Source organism: Molothrus aeneus, chromosome 2, assembly GCF_037042795.1.
Source record: "Molothrus aeneus isolate 106 chromosome 2, BPBGC_Maene_1.0, whole genome shotgun sequence".
Classification (NCBI taxonomy): domain Eukaryota; kingdom Metazoa; phylum Chordata; class Aves; order Passeriformes; family Icteridae; genus Molothrus; species Molothrus aeneus.
This window is the reverse complement of record NC_089647.1, coordinates 91200080-91216375: the sequence shown is the minus strand read 5'-3', so window position 1 is coordinate 91216375 and position 16296 is coordinate 91200080. Positions and strand designations below refer to the sequence as shown.

The following is a 16296-nucleotide window of genomic DNA, read 5'->3' as shown; positions in this document are numbered from 1 at the left end:
GTAGAAATGTTAAAACATTGAAAATACATTAAAGTATCAGCAAAATTTGCTTTAGCAGCTCAATTTGAAATTTTGAGATGCAGCATTGAGTAGAACCCAGTAGTGAAAACTGAGAGCAGCATAATTTAGGATGATTGAAGAAAAAGGCCTCTATCTGGAGGTTTGGCATCTCTCAAAAGTCAGTGCTGTAGTTTCTGCTCAAGGACAGATAAGTGTTGCCCAAATTATGGTCCTTTTATTTGCATAATTGGGGTTGTGAGGGTTAGGGAGCAACTGCAGACAAGTTGCTTATGGCTGTGATGATAACATTTATGGTAACATTCCTCCAGTGTGTGTTACTTTGCTTTGAAGCACAGTGAACAGAAGTGAGCAACTATTCCCCACTCTAAGGGGTCTGTCACTGTCGTGATGGTGTTGGTGCCTAAGGGATTTAGGATGTTAAGTGCAGGAGCACTGCACAGTTGCACTACTGCAGCTGATGGGTTATTTTGCTTTTTTCAGCTTTTCTCAGCTTTTCTCATTCTTCTGTGAGCTTTTTCTGAAAGAAGAATCACGCTTCTTAGCTGAAGTCTAATCTGTTAAAGGCAGGATTTTTTATATTTGCTTCTCTGTTGAACAGCAACAGTGTTGGCTTTCAATTGTACCCATGTATATATATTTATAGCAGTCCTCCTGTTGGGCTGCACCAATAGTCACATCAGCCCTGAACACTTGAAAATTTTGTGTTCCTATTCCAAAAGAAGATGTAGTGAAGAATTGTTTGCTCTTGACCATCATATCTATGCTATAGTATTTGATATAAATGAAATCTAATGCATTTCAGCTGTCTGTTGTTTAACAAAAACACAAAGCCAAATATACAAGATATGTATATTGTGCCAAATTAGTGAGGTCCTATTGATAGACAAAGATTTCTTTTGAATGGCTCAAAGGTAACTGAAGATTTCCACTTGTTTGGTTTTTCTAACAAGAATTGTCTTTTATGGTTTTCAATTTCAATTCAGAATTGTCTTTTGGTGGTTTTGAAGCATCTGAGTTATTTGGGCTATCCAGACTGTGCTCGATGTCTGCAAGCCTGATGGCTCTGGTAGTTTCAATCACAGAATCACAGAATGGTTTGGATGGAAGGGACCTTAAAGATCATCTAGTTCCAACACCCCTACCATGGGCAGGGACGCCTTTCACTAGATAAGGTGGCTCAAAGCCCCATCCAAGCCTGGCCTTGAACATTTCCAGGCATCAGAAATTCCCGCTTCTCTGAGTAACCTATTCTAGAGCCTTGCCATCCCCACAGTAAATAATTTCTTCCTACTGTCCCATCTAAACCTACTTCCTTTCAATTTGAAGCCATTTCCCCTTTTTAAAAATTTTTTCTTTATTTTTATTTTTATTGCTGAAGCTTATTGCTGTGTGTGAAGTCAGGAGTCTCATGTTATTTGAGATGAGAGCTTTGGCTGTCGGTTTATTTTATCATTTCTGCCATCTTACCTGTTTTTTCTCTAATCATTCTGAAGGAGTTAACCCTCTTGATTTGTGAAATCAGAATTGCTAGCATAGAGTGCTATGGCTGGAGCACTGCCTGACAGGAATATCCTGGCTGGAGCATCTGCCCATCACTAATACCCTGGCAACTGTAGGACATGTATTTGTAAGCACTGAGCAGCTGTTAAACAGAAATTCATATTAGCATGGATTTGTTATTATTATTTCTTGTTATTTTCAAGACTCTTCATATACATTTGGTTTGTACTAGTGCGTATTGGAAGTATGTTTTGAAACAAAAGTAACAAAATGTTTTGTTTCAGGCTGAAATTATTGTGAAAAATGTATTATTAAAAATTTCTAAGCTTCATTTTTCCTTCTTTGTTGTTAGGGTTATGAGCAGAAAATGAGCAATGATGAGCTGAATCTGTATTTCATGCTGATACTTAAAGGTTGTTGTAGTCAAGACTTTGGAGGTGAGGTTAACCCTATTTTTGCAGACATAGTGGAAGGCCAGTGACTGCACTGCTTGCCCAGGGTGACTGCTGCTGCAGCACATGCAGTGCAGGGGGACTGAGAGCAAAGCCAGGGTCCGGGGCTGAACTATGACATTTATTTTCCTGAGATGTGACAGAGATTGTGGCAAGAACATGCCCAGGCATTCAAACTTTGCTATTGTTTTATTCTACTTGATGAAGTTGCAATGCGCAGGCAGCCCAGGATGTTGTTGTGAGCAAGCACAAGAATGCAGGCTCTGTGGCTTAAGAGACACTGCAAACAACATTGTTCTTTTTATTTCTCACCTGATTTAGCTGAAGTGAACTTATTAGCCTAGGAAGAATTTGGTCTATTGGGATAGTCAGACTGAGATGTGAAATTCTGGTAGAGATTCCAAGAGCAAGTTTAATGTTAAGTGTGAAGTCTTGATAGCAAATTGTCATGTTGTTAGAGAGACAGTAGAATCTGAAAGTTCTTACAAGAAAAATACTGAACTTAGTAGTTGCAAATTGTTCACTTGTAATACATTATTGTTTGAAGATACAAAATTTTTTCAGCTTTTTGCCCTGTCACCTGTGATGATTCTTCTAAATTTGTATTAGAATGTCCTGTTTTCAGTAAAACATAGTATTCAGAGTATAAAGAGACATGCAAGACCTTGCTGAACCTTTTAGCTCCTGTGGCTGGGCAATTACGTAGTCTCATGGATAAGTGTGCAAGGAGGAGCAGTCATGGTGGCTGGTAAAGCAGCTCTGCATTGTCCCAGCTGAAGTTGGGTGAATGACAAATGCCAGACAAACTGATCCACTTGTCCTTTCCATGCAGTCAAAAATGACTCTTTTTTTATCCTTTTTTTTTTCTCTCCTAATGTTATCATACCCAAAAATGCAATATTCAATCCACAGTTGTAGGAGCAAGGCTTTTTACTGATCAATGTGTTCTAGGATTTCACACTGCTATCTTCACAGTTCCAGTGTATTTTCTTTTAAAAATGAAGTCAGTGTCATTACATTGTATTAGTTTCTTGTTGTCCTGTCAACATTGTCTTCCTCCATCTAGAGGGAAAGGTTGCAGTGTGAACTCACTCTTTTAGACAAACAAAAAACTGCACTCAACATCATTAAAAGTTTTACCATAGCCATTCATCAACCTCAACCCAGGGAAAATAAACTTCCTTGGTGCATAGGGCATAACGTACCTGTGGGCAACTGCTCTTGAGTAAGCATTAGGATGGAGGTTGGTTGTTTTGTTGGTGAGGAATTTTTATCCATTTACAAAACTTTGCAGCCCTTTCTAAATGGGACAAGAGATGAGTTTTATTCTGCCTCCTGGAAAAGAAATCTGCTTTGTGATTTGCCACCCCTAATTAAGGATGCACTGCGTGCAGATTTCATGCCTTTTGTTTTGGACTGCCTTGTCCAGAGCACTGCTTTTCTTAGCTGTTCATAAATCAAAATGCAGTCTTCAGTGTAACAGTGGCTTAGCCTATTAATTTCTTTGAAGATCAGGGCCAAGACTGCTGGCTGGCAGGAAGAAACCTGAAGCCAATGGACACAGCACACCAGAATGCTTAGGTTGGACTCAATGATTGTGGAGGTCTTTTCCAACCTAATTGATTCTTTGATTTTGTAATACCAGCCTAAACCTTGCAGAAGTTAGGCAGTCCCATTTCTGTGCCATCTGGAATCTTACTGGTTTGATATCCAAGGTGAGAAATGATGAATTGCAGTAATCCAACTTTGAGTTCTTTGGCCTTGTTTGTAGAGATGTTGAGTTTCTTAGTGAGTTCTTGATGTAGAAAAGATATGTTTTTTAAGTGGTGCCCCATGAAAGGCACTGTTTTATATTTATATGGGATAGGTATTTCCCTTTAGCCCAGTTTCTAGTTAGCTTTTTGCATCATGTCCTGAAAAGTAGTGACACTTCACACTTTGTATGACTTAAGTTTGAAAACACTGCTCTTCTTTCAGCCCCAGTCATGTTTCTCATTTTGCTTGGATTTAAGACTAGAACTTGGCAGCATGATGGAGCTGGAACAGTATTTGTATTAATTTTGTGGCTATTGTTATGACTGAGTACAGTAAATGATAAATGAGTACGTTTATTTTGAGATCAGTATGGTTTTGTCTGATTGCCTTGGATGTTTTGAGACTACTTCAAATGCAGGCACTTTTGCAGTTATCCTTGTGTACTTAGCCATTTTTATTTATTTTATGTGTTTGTTGAATATGTGAAAACAGAAGTGAGTCACTTAAACTCAGAAAGCAGGACCATAATGTCACAAGCATTAAATATAGATCTAATGCAAAACAGTCCTATGTTTTTAAAACTAGATTTCAAGCTGCTCTTTTTATGAACTGATTTAATTCAAGATTCTTTTGTGACAAGAATTATGTGTAAGGCACTTGTTCATTTTAGCCAGGAATAAACAGTCTTAAATAGGTAAGCAAGTAGTTATTAAGCCCTTTATATACAGAAGTATTTTGGAAAGAAGTGCTCTGTGGCTTATGGCATACTAATCAGTGCAGAAAGGAAAACAGCACCACAGAGTTTGGTAATGTGGGTATTTTGAAGCTTTTCATAAAATGAAAATGAGTTTTTTTCCAAATATTTTAAGACAGAACTACTAAAACCCAGTCAAGCATTAGCTCTTTGATGGCTCACATATTATACACAATATTTCTGCAAGCTGGCTTAACTTCAGGGTCAATACTGGTGGTACACACAGCCTCTCTGCCAGTAATTTCTGTGAAGAAAAATGATAGTGCAACTAATACATGGTCCAGAGGAGGCCACAAAGGTGATCAGAGGTCTTGGAGCATCTCTCCTATGAGAACAGGCTGAGAGAACTGAGGTTGTTGAGAAGAGAAGGCTCTGGGCCAGACCTCACTGCAGCCTTTTGGTATTTAAAGGGGGCTTATAAAATAGAGGGAGAGTGACTTTACATAGCAGATAGCGGTAGGACAAGGGGGAGTTGTTTTAAACTGAATGAGGAGAGACATTACATGTTAGGAAGCAATTCTTTACTGTATGGGTAGTGAGGCACTGGAGCAGGTTGTCCAGGAAGTTGTGAATGCCTCAGCCCTGGAAGTGTTCAAGGCAAGGTTGGATGAGCACCTGAGAACCTGCTCTAGTGGGAGGTGTTCCTGCCCTGGGGGGAGGGGGGTGTTAGAAATAAGTGATCTTTAAGATCCTTTCCAATCCAATCCGTTCTGTGATTCTATGGTAATTTGATTTTACATTTTGCCCAAAACTCAACTGGGTTCAGTCTATACATTTTCCCCTTTCCAGAAACCTGGGGCATGCAGTGAAATGTTCCCCGTCCCTGAGAAGCAGATGCCTCAAAGCAGGCAGGTTAACCTGCTCCTGAGAAACTATTAATGGGTTTTCTGGAGAACTTAAGAATGTTCCCCATTTTGTCCAGCCAGAAAAGGTTCTTCCCCTTATTCTAGGTTCAGGATACTTGTAGGGCAACAAAGATCTCAGTGTATTGGAACATTTTGATACTGGGGCTGTGCTGTATACGAATTCTTGATTTGATTAGATTTAATCAAAAGCTGATAACAGTGTGCACATCTATATTTTTTCTCTTTAGAATTGACATTGACCTGACTTGATGAGAAAGTGAAGGAGATGAGCAGATAGAAAACTAGTCCCATGACTGTCATGAAATATCAAACAAATGCAAGTGAGATGAATGAATGTATGGGCTGGGCTCTCCTAATTTTTGCAGAGAATATGAAAAACATGACTCCTAGTCTCTTTTGCATTGGCATTAAATCAGATAAATTCAATATTTGAGACAAGATGTTGAGGGTACTGTTAATAATAATTAACCTAGTAAAGAAAGACACTTTGCGGAAAAGAAAACCAACCCAGTTTTTGAACATACAAACCCTTCAACAAATCTGAGTAAGGTTCATTGACTTCAGTGAAACAGTCCTTGAAGACACTTTATTTGATAGCACTGCTAAACATAACATGAATATTTTTTGGTGCTTAACATTTAGCAAAGCATTATTGAGAAGTCATTGTTGTCTGGTTAGCATACAATGGCTTCAAACAAATATGCTACTGGGCTGGAACAGAGGATTTTTGTTTTGTTCCAGTGTTCAGGGTGAAGTTGACTGGTCAATGAAGTTCACAGGCATCTGTGGAGTATCTCTTACATCATAGCATTGTCTCTACAAGTCACCAGGGCTTTAGCAAAAAAATGTTAGGAAAAGTAGTAGTATTTTGGCAGTGCAGATACAACCTTTGATAAACTGTAATAGCTGGCACAAGTCCAACATTGTTTACTGTAGCACAACTTCCCTTTCTTGTTTCACAAAAATTAATTTGCAGATTTTACTCCTAGCCACAACAAGGGAAGGAGGCATCACTTTTTAAGGCATGGAGTTTTTTTTGAAGAAAGAAACAAAACCAAATGGAGACAGACTAGTGGAGACCAGTTTATACAGTAGACAAAGTCAAAGTAATCTAGAATTTGAGCTTTTGTTCAGAGAGAAGGGAAATTTCTGACAGGTTTTGAATGGGAATGCAAGTGATACCAAGACTTTATTGACCTCAACACCATCATTTTGGGTTGACACATGGAGATACAAAATAATTGCAGTGCATATTCTCTGTTTTCGTTGAATTGAACACCATACTTAATTTCATCATGCAATTAAACTCTGTTTCATAGGACCTAGTACACAGTCCAGAAAAATTTACTATTAGATTCCATTTGGGTACTGCTGTCTGCTTCAGTAATAGCCTAAATGTAATAAAATCACAGATTGGGTTGGGAGGGACCTTGAAAGACCATCTTTTGTGGGGAAAGGGAGCCTCAATGATATCATCTAGCACTCTGTCCAGGGCATTTCCCAGTGCTCCAAGTAAGGCTAAATGGGTTGCAGATATTGGCTGCCATGGACAGTGGGTCAGGACATCATGTGGTGGTGTGGATGTCTCACAAGGAGGCATCTTATTTTTTTTCAAAATATGTTACCTAAAAAATATCTCTTCTATCATTTTTATTCTGAAATATTTCATTGCCACTGAATAAACTTCACATTTTGAAGTTAAAGGTAAAAATAACTGCTCAGTTGGACTGAACACTTCTGTTACAGGCACAAAATAGCTTGACATGTCTGTTGAATGAGAGAAGTAAATACAGCTGTCATTCTAAAAGGCTTATCCAGGAGATTTAATTGAAGATTTTTTTGTCTGTTCTTTTAATGCTCTGAAATAAATTTGTGGGTTTGCTTTGTATGGTAATTCAGAAAAAATAGTAAGAAAAGTATAATCTTTTCTTTTTCTTCTGAATACAGTCAGAAATTTTCTATGAAAAGTTTTTCCTCTGATAACTATGGGTTAGTAACTTCATAGGCTGCACTTTTTTTAGTGAATTTTAGAGTGCAAGGCTGAGGAGCTAGTGAGGGCACTCAGAATTACCTGGTTTCTGTTCCCAGCCATCAGACTCCTTTGGAACTGCACCACTGTACTTTCTAGAAAATGTGGACATCACTGAGGTGGAGGCAGATTGAGAAGCCCAAGCCTTTAAGGTTCCTTAGACAAATGAAATCTTGGTTGTGTACTGAATATCTGGGGAACCACAATGGATCTTGAAGCTTTCCAGAAAAGTGTTAAACTACTTTTCCCTTTAAAAATTCATAATTTCTAATGCTAAGTACCTGGAACCCTTGGAAACCTCAAAATTGTTATTAAATCACTCTTTAACCTTCCAGATACTAACAGTTCCAGTAGGCTTGGAATAGATCATAGCATAACAGCTCCTTCAGTCAGTGGGGCTTTTGTGGTTGGCTTTTTTATCTTCCCTCTGGTAAACCAGTTTGCTAGAAAAGTGAAATAACTTCCAACAGTATAATGAAGAAAATTGCATACTTAATCATTATAATGATCATTTCTTTCGTGAATTTCACTGCCTCCCTACAGTGGAAATACTGAATAGAGGCGAATGTTTCCAAGAGTGGCTCAATGCCAAATATGCAAATCTCTGCCACAGCAGAGGTTGATTTTCAATAATTTAATGCTATATTTTTTAAAATTTCTTCTATCTTCTGTTTTCCCTCTACCTGTTGTAGAACTGAGAAAGATCCATCATATTGCTAGTTGGAAGTTGATGAGGAAAAAGAGAACTGAGATTTTTTTATGCTTGATTTTTATTTTTGTCAGCCAAATTAAAGCTTTTTTTTTTAAATTACTGCCCGAGAAATTCATCCTCTGTGGCAAAAACTTGTGTAGGCAACTGGCAAGGTAGTATATGCACAAATTAGAAATTTGTTGTTAGGTTTTTACAGAATGATGGAGGTTTCTTTGGGACCTTCTATTAAAGTGAAGATGAAGTAACCATGAAAGTCTTGCTGTTAAAAAAATACTGAGCCACTGCTGTTTGTTCATTAGCCTCCTTGGGTAGGTTGTAATCTTTAGCTGAAGAGCAGTACAAGCCAGCCCTGAAAAAAAATTGATTCCAAGAGAATAGATCCCTGTTCCCAAAGACAAGTACATGTCTTTTGAATGAAGTTCTTTGTACTAGCCATGCAACAATATGATTGGTCACCCCATTATGGGAGGCCTTTAATGCAGTTAGTTTGTGGTTTATCAGGGGCTTCTCCTTATTCAAAAATATTTTCTGGAGCTGAGGCACAGAAAATAACAGGCTAAACTTGCTTTGCAGGCATCTTTCCCAGGAAACCTGCAATTAGTCCTCGTTCTGCGCCCAACAGGATTTTTTCATCGAGCTCTCTCGGACATTGCTTTCAGATTCAACAAAGATGAGCTTAAAATGAAAGTACCTGTAAGTAATCCTCTGTTTTCACTTTACAACCAGGAATCTGTAAAAGTACTTAAGGTAGCCAAGGGGGACCAAAGAAGCCCCAACAAAAAGCCATGCTTAGAGGCAGTTCTAGCAATTTTAGCTAATTCATGATGGCTTTTTCTTGAAAGAGTATGTGAATTTTGAAGCAGATGCATTTCCCATGGACAAACGCTATGGTTTCTGTCACTTGAGCAAATGTACAATGGATGCCTGTTGTTATGTTGCCAGTAAACCCACAGATTGTACTTTTGTTTGCAAGTGTATGGCTTTTATATTTTAAAATAAAATTTGAAACTATTTAAGCTGATGATATAAAAGTTACTGTACTTACCAGATGTAAATTGCAAGGGGGAAAGATGGTCTTTAAGAAAATTTCCCCCCATCTTTCATTTATTTTGGTAAACCAGTGCTTACATGACAAATCCATGTAGGCACTATTATTCAGTCCTGCAGACCCAGGATAACAAGGAAAAATTAACAAGAAATGAATGTTGCTTTTAGAAAATAGCCAAGTACAGTTTAACAAGATAAAAAAAATCTGGCAGTGTTATGCTGTATAATCCATAAGCTTTTTTTTTTTTTATATGCCTGGTGCCCGTGTCCATATTCAGTCATTTACATTTACATCATCTTCACCTGAAAGAACTGTTAAATTTGTGTTTCTATACCCACAGGAAACTGTTCCATCTCTCACTTTTATATTAAAAAATGCATCTTCTCTGTCAGTGTCTGAAGGATGGGGCTCAGAATCATTAACAAGGGACTTGTCACCACTGATCACGTTCACTTTTTTTCTGTCCTGCTGCAGATCATAATGCTGGGCTCAGTGTCAGAACTGCAGGGTTACATTGATAAGACACAATTAACAGAAGATCTTGGTGGCACCCTGGATTACTGCCACAACAGATGGCTGTCCCGTCGCACTGTAAGTCGTAGGTTTTGTTATAACTTTTCAGCTTAATGAACACTTCTGTTTTATACCCTGTCATTTATAAAACAAATTCCAAGTGATGCAAGTTGACTTGCTCAGTGTGAGAAGATGTTCCCAATGGTACTTAGTCATCTTAGAGAAATAATATGAGTAATAACTTGGGAGGGGTTTTCTGAACACTTGGAGCGAAGGAACTACAGTGTGTTATTGTGTTGAGGTTTATTGGTTTTGCTACAGGAAAGAAAAAGCTCAAATTGTAAAATAACTCCAGATTATAAAAATATGAAGAAGATACACCTGATACAAGCCTAAGAAAAATATACAATTAAGGAATTAATGGTGACGGTATCTGTTGCTTGCAAAATTCTACTTTGGCCATTTTTCAGTCTTGTAATTCATCTGTTTGGGTTTGTTTTGAGAGTTATATTTTGTGTGCTTGTGTTTGTTTGTACATATGTGTGTGATGAACACAAAACATCTTTAATGCTTTTTATTCCAAAAGGCTATAGAAGGTTTCGCCCAAAAGGTTAAGCAAACAGCTCAGATTCTTCAGTCCTTTGGGACTGAGCTGGCTGAAACAGAACTACCAAATGATGTGCAATCAACCAGCTCCCTTCTTGCAACACACACAGAAAAGAAGGACAAAATGAAGGTACGTAAATTTTGTAGAGATGCTGTCTTCTAGTTAAACTGTCCTTTAATTTATAGCTAGCAATATTAATGGAAAATATGGACAATGCTAATAGACAGTAGTAATGTGAACCAATGATATCTTTTTGAGCTTGCTTTTTTTTTGATGTTAAAAATCCTTTTTGCATTGAAAAATGGCATTTCTTGAAACTAAGTTTACGTATGTACAAATGCATAATGGGTTGTATGAGAAACAGTAATTTCTTTGTAAGTAGTGGTGTGTTTAATTTGTAGTTTTGTTTGCAACAGGAAATTTGATTGTATTTGTATGCATATTAAAATATATGGCCTTTTGAAGCATGAACAAATGTTCTTTCAAAAAGGATTAAATGAAAGCTCTTTGGTGGTTTCAGAACTGTGCATCTAACATTTTTGAGATATTTGTAGCCTAAAGCTACACTAGAAGGCTGTCTACCATGAAAATTTAACTCAGTTACACTGGGGTCTTCAGATGGTAAACATGGAAGAAGCTGACATTTATCATTTACTGTCTGTTGTCAGCCACTGCTTTTAATAAAACTGTGCTTGCTCGAATGCTATTGACATCCTTCTTTCAATTCAGTGCCTTGTGAATTCTGCTTAAAAAAACAACATGCTGCTACAGTGTGTGGGGTTTTTCTTTTGTTTTGTTTTGTAGGAGGACATCAGGGTAGCAGTAGAACAGGGAGATGATATCCTTGGAAGTATTACAAAACCAGTTACTGAGAATCCTGATTACAAACTGAATCAAGATCAGCTAGACAATCAAACAACAGTAGAAAGGTGAGAGGTGTGAAATACTAAATATGCTGCTTTTCTGCTTTTTTGATCCCCCCCCCAGCATCTATATTTAATTCCATATTTATGCTTTGCAAATAAGCAAATGTTTCAATGTGAACATTAGAAATAATTTCAGAAACTACTCCTCTGCTGTCAGATCTGTCCTGAACAAAGTAACCCCCTAAAGTCCACTGCGGGTCACCTGGCTGAAGGAAAATGGGATTGGACTTCTGATACCACACTACACTGCTCTCTTTTTCATTTTTGTTACTTTTGGACTCTATACTTGAGTATCTTTTCCTTATTTTAAAGAATATCAATGCTTTGTTTAGAAACTCAAGTGCAATCCAAGAAATTTTGCAGCTGTACAGAGGGCATGAGTGGAAGACTGAAGTGATCTGTCTCTTCTTTTCAGTAGATTCATCCATTTATCTTTGAAGTGGGAGAGTTTTTTTTCTTTTAAACCTGTTAACTTATCAATGTTGTTAGTAGCTTTTAAAGGCTGTTAGGGAGTACACCACTCTTGAAGTATCTAAGCACCGATTTCCTATGTGCTTCCTCTGGGCATATAAGTAATAGGTATAGTTTTCTTCTGCTCCCTGCCTGCCACATACACACCCCCCTCACATTACTGCCAGGTTTGAAGACATTATATCACTGTAGCACAGATGTAAATTTTCACAAAGCTATGAAAGCATAGCTCATTTCCCCCAGGCTGCATTCTGCATTCTTTTTTTGTCTGTCATTCTGTGTTTCTGTTACACTCAGGCTGGCTTTCTTTCCAAATAACTGTCCATTCCAATCCACAAAGCTTGGCAGAAGTCACTTTTTTGGTCACTGTTGCTATCAGCTATCCAAAGACAATCAGGGTGGGGGTTGCTCATTTATCCATAACATTCCTATTCAATACAATATCTGACAGAAATTGGAACAAACTCTGTGTGTGTCACTGCCTTTTCTCTTGTTGGTTTTAACTTGTAAATTCAGAGTTCATTTCTGTAGCATTAAAGACAAAAGTTCATTAAAATTCTGATGGGTTGCCTTCCCCAGATGTAGTCTAAGTACAGCAAAATGCACTGTATAAAGTCCATGGGATATCACACTGTCAAATACAATTATAGAACGTAAGTTAAGAAGTGAAAGTTTTAACACATTTGCCAGAATTATAATCAAAGAAGGTTTTCCTCATCACAGTACTGCTGTACACTTGCCTGTGATATTTAATTAATTACTCTGCTTGGAAGAAAAGGAGCAATGGCCTTCAGGTTTATAGTGAGCTTTGCTCCAAAGAATGAAATGTAAGGGCAGCTGCCTGGTCATAGCAGTTCAAATTTTTTACCTTAACTTTTCCTGTTAGCCTAAGGCTTGGGTTCCTCTGAGTCTTAACCCACACACATTTGCATATTTATGTATGTTAGCCTCAGCTCCCCATGTCCCCAGGCCAAAGCTGAGAAGGTGCTTAAAATAAGCACTTGCCCATTTTCCAGAAATTAATGTTTGTGTTGAGTTTCAGTTTTTTACATCAGTTTTATTGTGGGAAATGATACTGTGTGATACAAAAAATGTTTCCTGTATCCAGTTTATTTGTCCTGAAAAATACTGCTTTGGGGAGGCTTTTTTTTATTTACTATAGAGGATTACATTGTCCCTTGAAGGTTGTACCCATCATTCTTAGAGTAATTTTTTTATGTGTTTTGTTTTGATTTTTAAAGGCTATTGGCTCAATTACATGAAACGGAGACCGCCTTTGATGAGTTTTGGACGAAGCATCAGCAAAAACTAGAGCAGTGTCTGCGCCTTCGGAATTTTGAACAGAATTTCAGAGAGGTGAGAACTTCTTGGTGGCAGTCAATATTTGGTAACATAGAAATGATTCAGAAAATGCTTCCTGCTCTTGATTTTACAGCTCTTGTATGTACTTGCAAGCTTTCTGCAGCCTTTTTCTTGTACTTGCCCTTACTTGACACACTGCTATCTTTACTAGTTTGGATTCTTGCCCATAGAGACATAACATTTTATTTTTTTTTTCTACAGTCTTAGGAAGTTCTTTTCCATGCACCCAGCAGTGTATAAGCATTCAAAAAGTCCTTTGAAACCTGTTCTGTACCACAGAAACATAAAATGCTGCTGCAACACTTTCATCTTGCCAATAGATCCTTTTATGGAACCAAGTCTCAACTAAACATTCTGGCTGAAATTTTATGAAAACTGTCTCCAACACTGTGGGTGGGAAGTTGCAACCATAGTGTTAGAAGCTGGGTGGAGGCTGCGCTACAATTTTCACAGCCAGTTTCTGATCTCATGTTGTTTAACTCATGTGCTCGATGACACCTACAGACCCTTTATCCTGGTGTAGCTGATCTCTGAGCATAGCCCCTGTGTCTCCACAAGAGCAACACTCAGAAACACTCTTGCAAGCATTTTTCTGTCGCTAAAACAATTGCTGGAGTGGGGACCTCTCCCTCATGGTCTGCTGTTAACATTAATGTCACTTTGTGTCCTTGTCATCTGGTAAAAGCAAGATCATAAATGTTTCCTTTGCATCTTTTTCTTGCATCTTTTTCAGTTCCAGGCAACAGGATTACTTCACTGCCTTTTCTTTGTATTTGTTTTCCTTTTTAATTGGAGGGGGGAGGTAGGCTGAAAAAAAAAGGTGCTTTGTCTCTGCCCCAGCAACCACCTAATGTGAGTCACCTGATCAAATAGTGGCTATCACCTATGTAATAGGTGGGTCTCTGCAGAGGTGGAGGTCTCTTCATTCATACGTAGCTGTGTCTCATTTCAGGTCAAAGCAGCTTTGGATATTGTGTCTGAGAGACTGTCTGCTTTCACAGATGTGGGAAACAGCCGTTCACATGTGGAGCATATTTTGAAAGATCTTGCCAACTTTAAAGAAAAATCAGATGTAAGAAATCTGCAAATCTCAATTTCTACTATGACAATGCACGTGCAGAGGGGAATGGGATTTTGTTCTTGAGTGTATCAGCTTAAGCTGACAACAAGACAGAATCAATGTCTCAGGTAACATACAGAAGGAATCTGAAATAAAGTCTTTAAGCATTGGAGCAGAGTAATTCTTGGACATCCCTCAATAAAGAGCAGAGTGACCAGACACAAAGTGTGATTGCTTCATGTAAGAATTGCATGAAGTGTCTACATAGCCAAGTTTTGCATTTACTGATCAAGGGGCCACTTCCAATCCTATTAAAGCCATGTCTTTCAATAAATCTTACAAATAAGAAAGCTGTGTATTGAATGTACAATAAAGATGACCAACAGAAACATATACTGAACAATATAGAAAGGGAGCCTTTTTCTGATCTGTGCCTCACAATGAAGCAAATTGCTCTCTAAGTGAGGTTGTTGGTCTTAAGGCTGAGATTGGTTTTTTTTAATTTGCATCGAGATTGTTGCTGTACCCCAAATTGCATTCATACACACACAGACCCTGCTGAATAAGGCATAGAAAGACAGTGGTTCCTTCACTGTGATTAAATTCACTGTTATTTCTGAGGTACTCTGGTACATGAAGGTTCTTGGGCATTTGGAAAGACAGGAAATAACTTTGATTTATTAAGCAAGGCAGATACGAACTAAAGATGTATTCTATATCAATATGTGTATTTCACTGTGGAAAATTGTTTCATTGATCTTGATCCAAGGAAAGATGTACTTTAATCGGTGCTTATTTTCTTAGGAAATTGTAACAAAAGCCAAAATGTTAGCTTCAGAGCGTGATGCTTTTATTCAAAGCAATCATTATGCTGTGGACTCCATTATTCCAAAATGCAGTGAACTTCATCATCTCTGTGATGCCTTCACTACTGAAATAGAACGGAGGAGAAAACTTCTTAACAAATCCCTGGAACTGCATGACTTACTAGAGAAGGTAAATGTAGTATGCAACAGCTGTTTCTCAAAACCTCAGGCAAACAATTGTCATAATGGTAGGTAACATTATCTCAGTGGGCTGGAAATTTTCTCTTTAGCTGAATACATGACAAGGTTGAGTGTTTTAGACTCTTAGTATGTGATGCTGACATTGGTGCATTCTGAGCCTGTTCTTCTCTGTTTCTAGTCCATGAAGTGGTGTGATGAAGGAATTTACCTGCTGGCTTCCCAGCCAGTAGATAAGTGTCAGTCTCAGGATGGTGCAGAATCAGCGCTACAGGAGATTGAGAAGTTCCTGGATACTGGTGCTGGCAATAAAATCAAGGAGTTGAATAAAATTTATGAAGAGTATGCTCACATCCTCAATGAAGACCTAAAGGTACCAAAAGATGTTTATGTGTGTCTTTGTGTCCATTTGTTCATTCTAGAATTGCTCTCTTGTACTGCCCTTGATAAAGCTAAATAATCAGTACTAGGAGTTATACCTGTGAACTGGAAAGCCAATACATTTCTGTGCCTGAGTCTCAGCATATCTTTGGATAAACACCAAGGTCTTCAGAGACTTTTCATAAATACTTTAATTTTTCAGATAGTAAAATTGCTTTTAAAAAAAAAATCTCCCAAGTGAGTATTTGAAATACCTTTTTTTTTTCTTACGTAGCAAAAATGTGCTTTTTTTTTTTTTAGAACTTGAGAATATTTTCCTTTTCTTCATGTAAAAGAACCTTTAGACAGTCAAAAGAAAGTTTTTTTTTTAATTGAAACTTGAATTTCAGATTTCTTGATAGTAAACACACAAAATCACAGATTACACCTTGTTAAGAGGGAAGAGTTAGTGTAATATTTCTATTTGTGGTATAAAAGTAATTGCAATTTCAAATCAGGATGCTGTAGATGCTGTAGATGTCAGTGTAGCTTCTTGATAGGTCACTGACAGGAATTTAAAAATTATAATAAATTATTTAAATTATTTTTTTAATTCAAGTTGGTTTTTATTTCCATGGCAACTGTAGGACCATGTGCAAAAGGTTTTCCAGAAGCAAGAAAGTATGGAAGAAATGTTTCAAAAGCGGCAAGTAAGTCTTAAGAAGCTGGCAGCTAAGCAGACACGTCCTGTTCAGCCAGTTGCTCCAAGACCTGAAGCATTTGTAAAATCTCCTTGTACCTCTCCAGGTAAGTTATCTGTATTAGCCTTTAGTTTTTTGTGCTATGCTGAGAAACT

The 16296-nt window shown here is 37.7% G+C and overlaps 1 protein-coding gene across 9 annotated transcripts in view; it reads left to right on the top strand.

Moving 5' to 3' along the window:
• The window catches only part of MCF2L (MCF.2 cell line derived transforming sequence like), a 146000-nt gene that overhangs the window by 108042 nt on the left and 21662 nt on the right, over window positions 1-16296 (top strand). For all 9 annotated transcript variants that reach the window (XM_066545302.1, XM_066545300.1, XM_066545306.1 and 6 more), the window contains exons 5-13: window positions 8663-8782; window positions 9612-9728; window positions 10237-10386; window positions 11062-11186; window positions 12896-13010; window positions 13969-14088; window positions 14881-15072; window positions 15262-15453; window positions 16088-16247. In XM_066545302.1, the coding sequence (XP_066401399.1) occupies window positions 8663-8782; window positions 9612-9728; window positions 10237-10386; window positions 11062-11186; window positions 12896-13010; window positions 13969-14088; window positions 14881-15072; window positions 15262-15453; window positions 16088-16247 (1291 nt within the window). The remainder of the gene's footprint in view (window positions 1-8662; window positions 8783-9611; window positions 9729-10236; window positions 10387-11061; window positions 11187-12895; window positions 13011-13968; window positions 14089-14880; window positions 15073-15261; window positions 15454-16087; window positions 16248-16296) is intronic.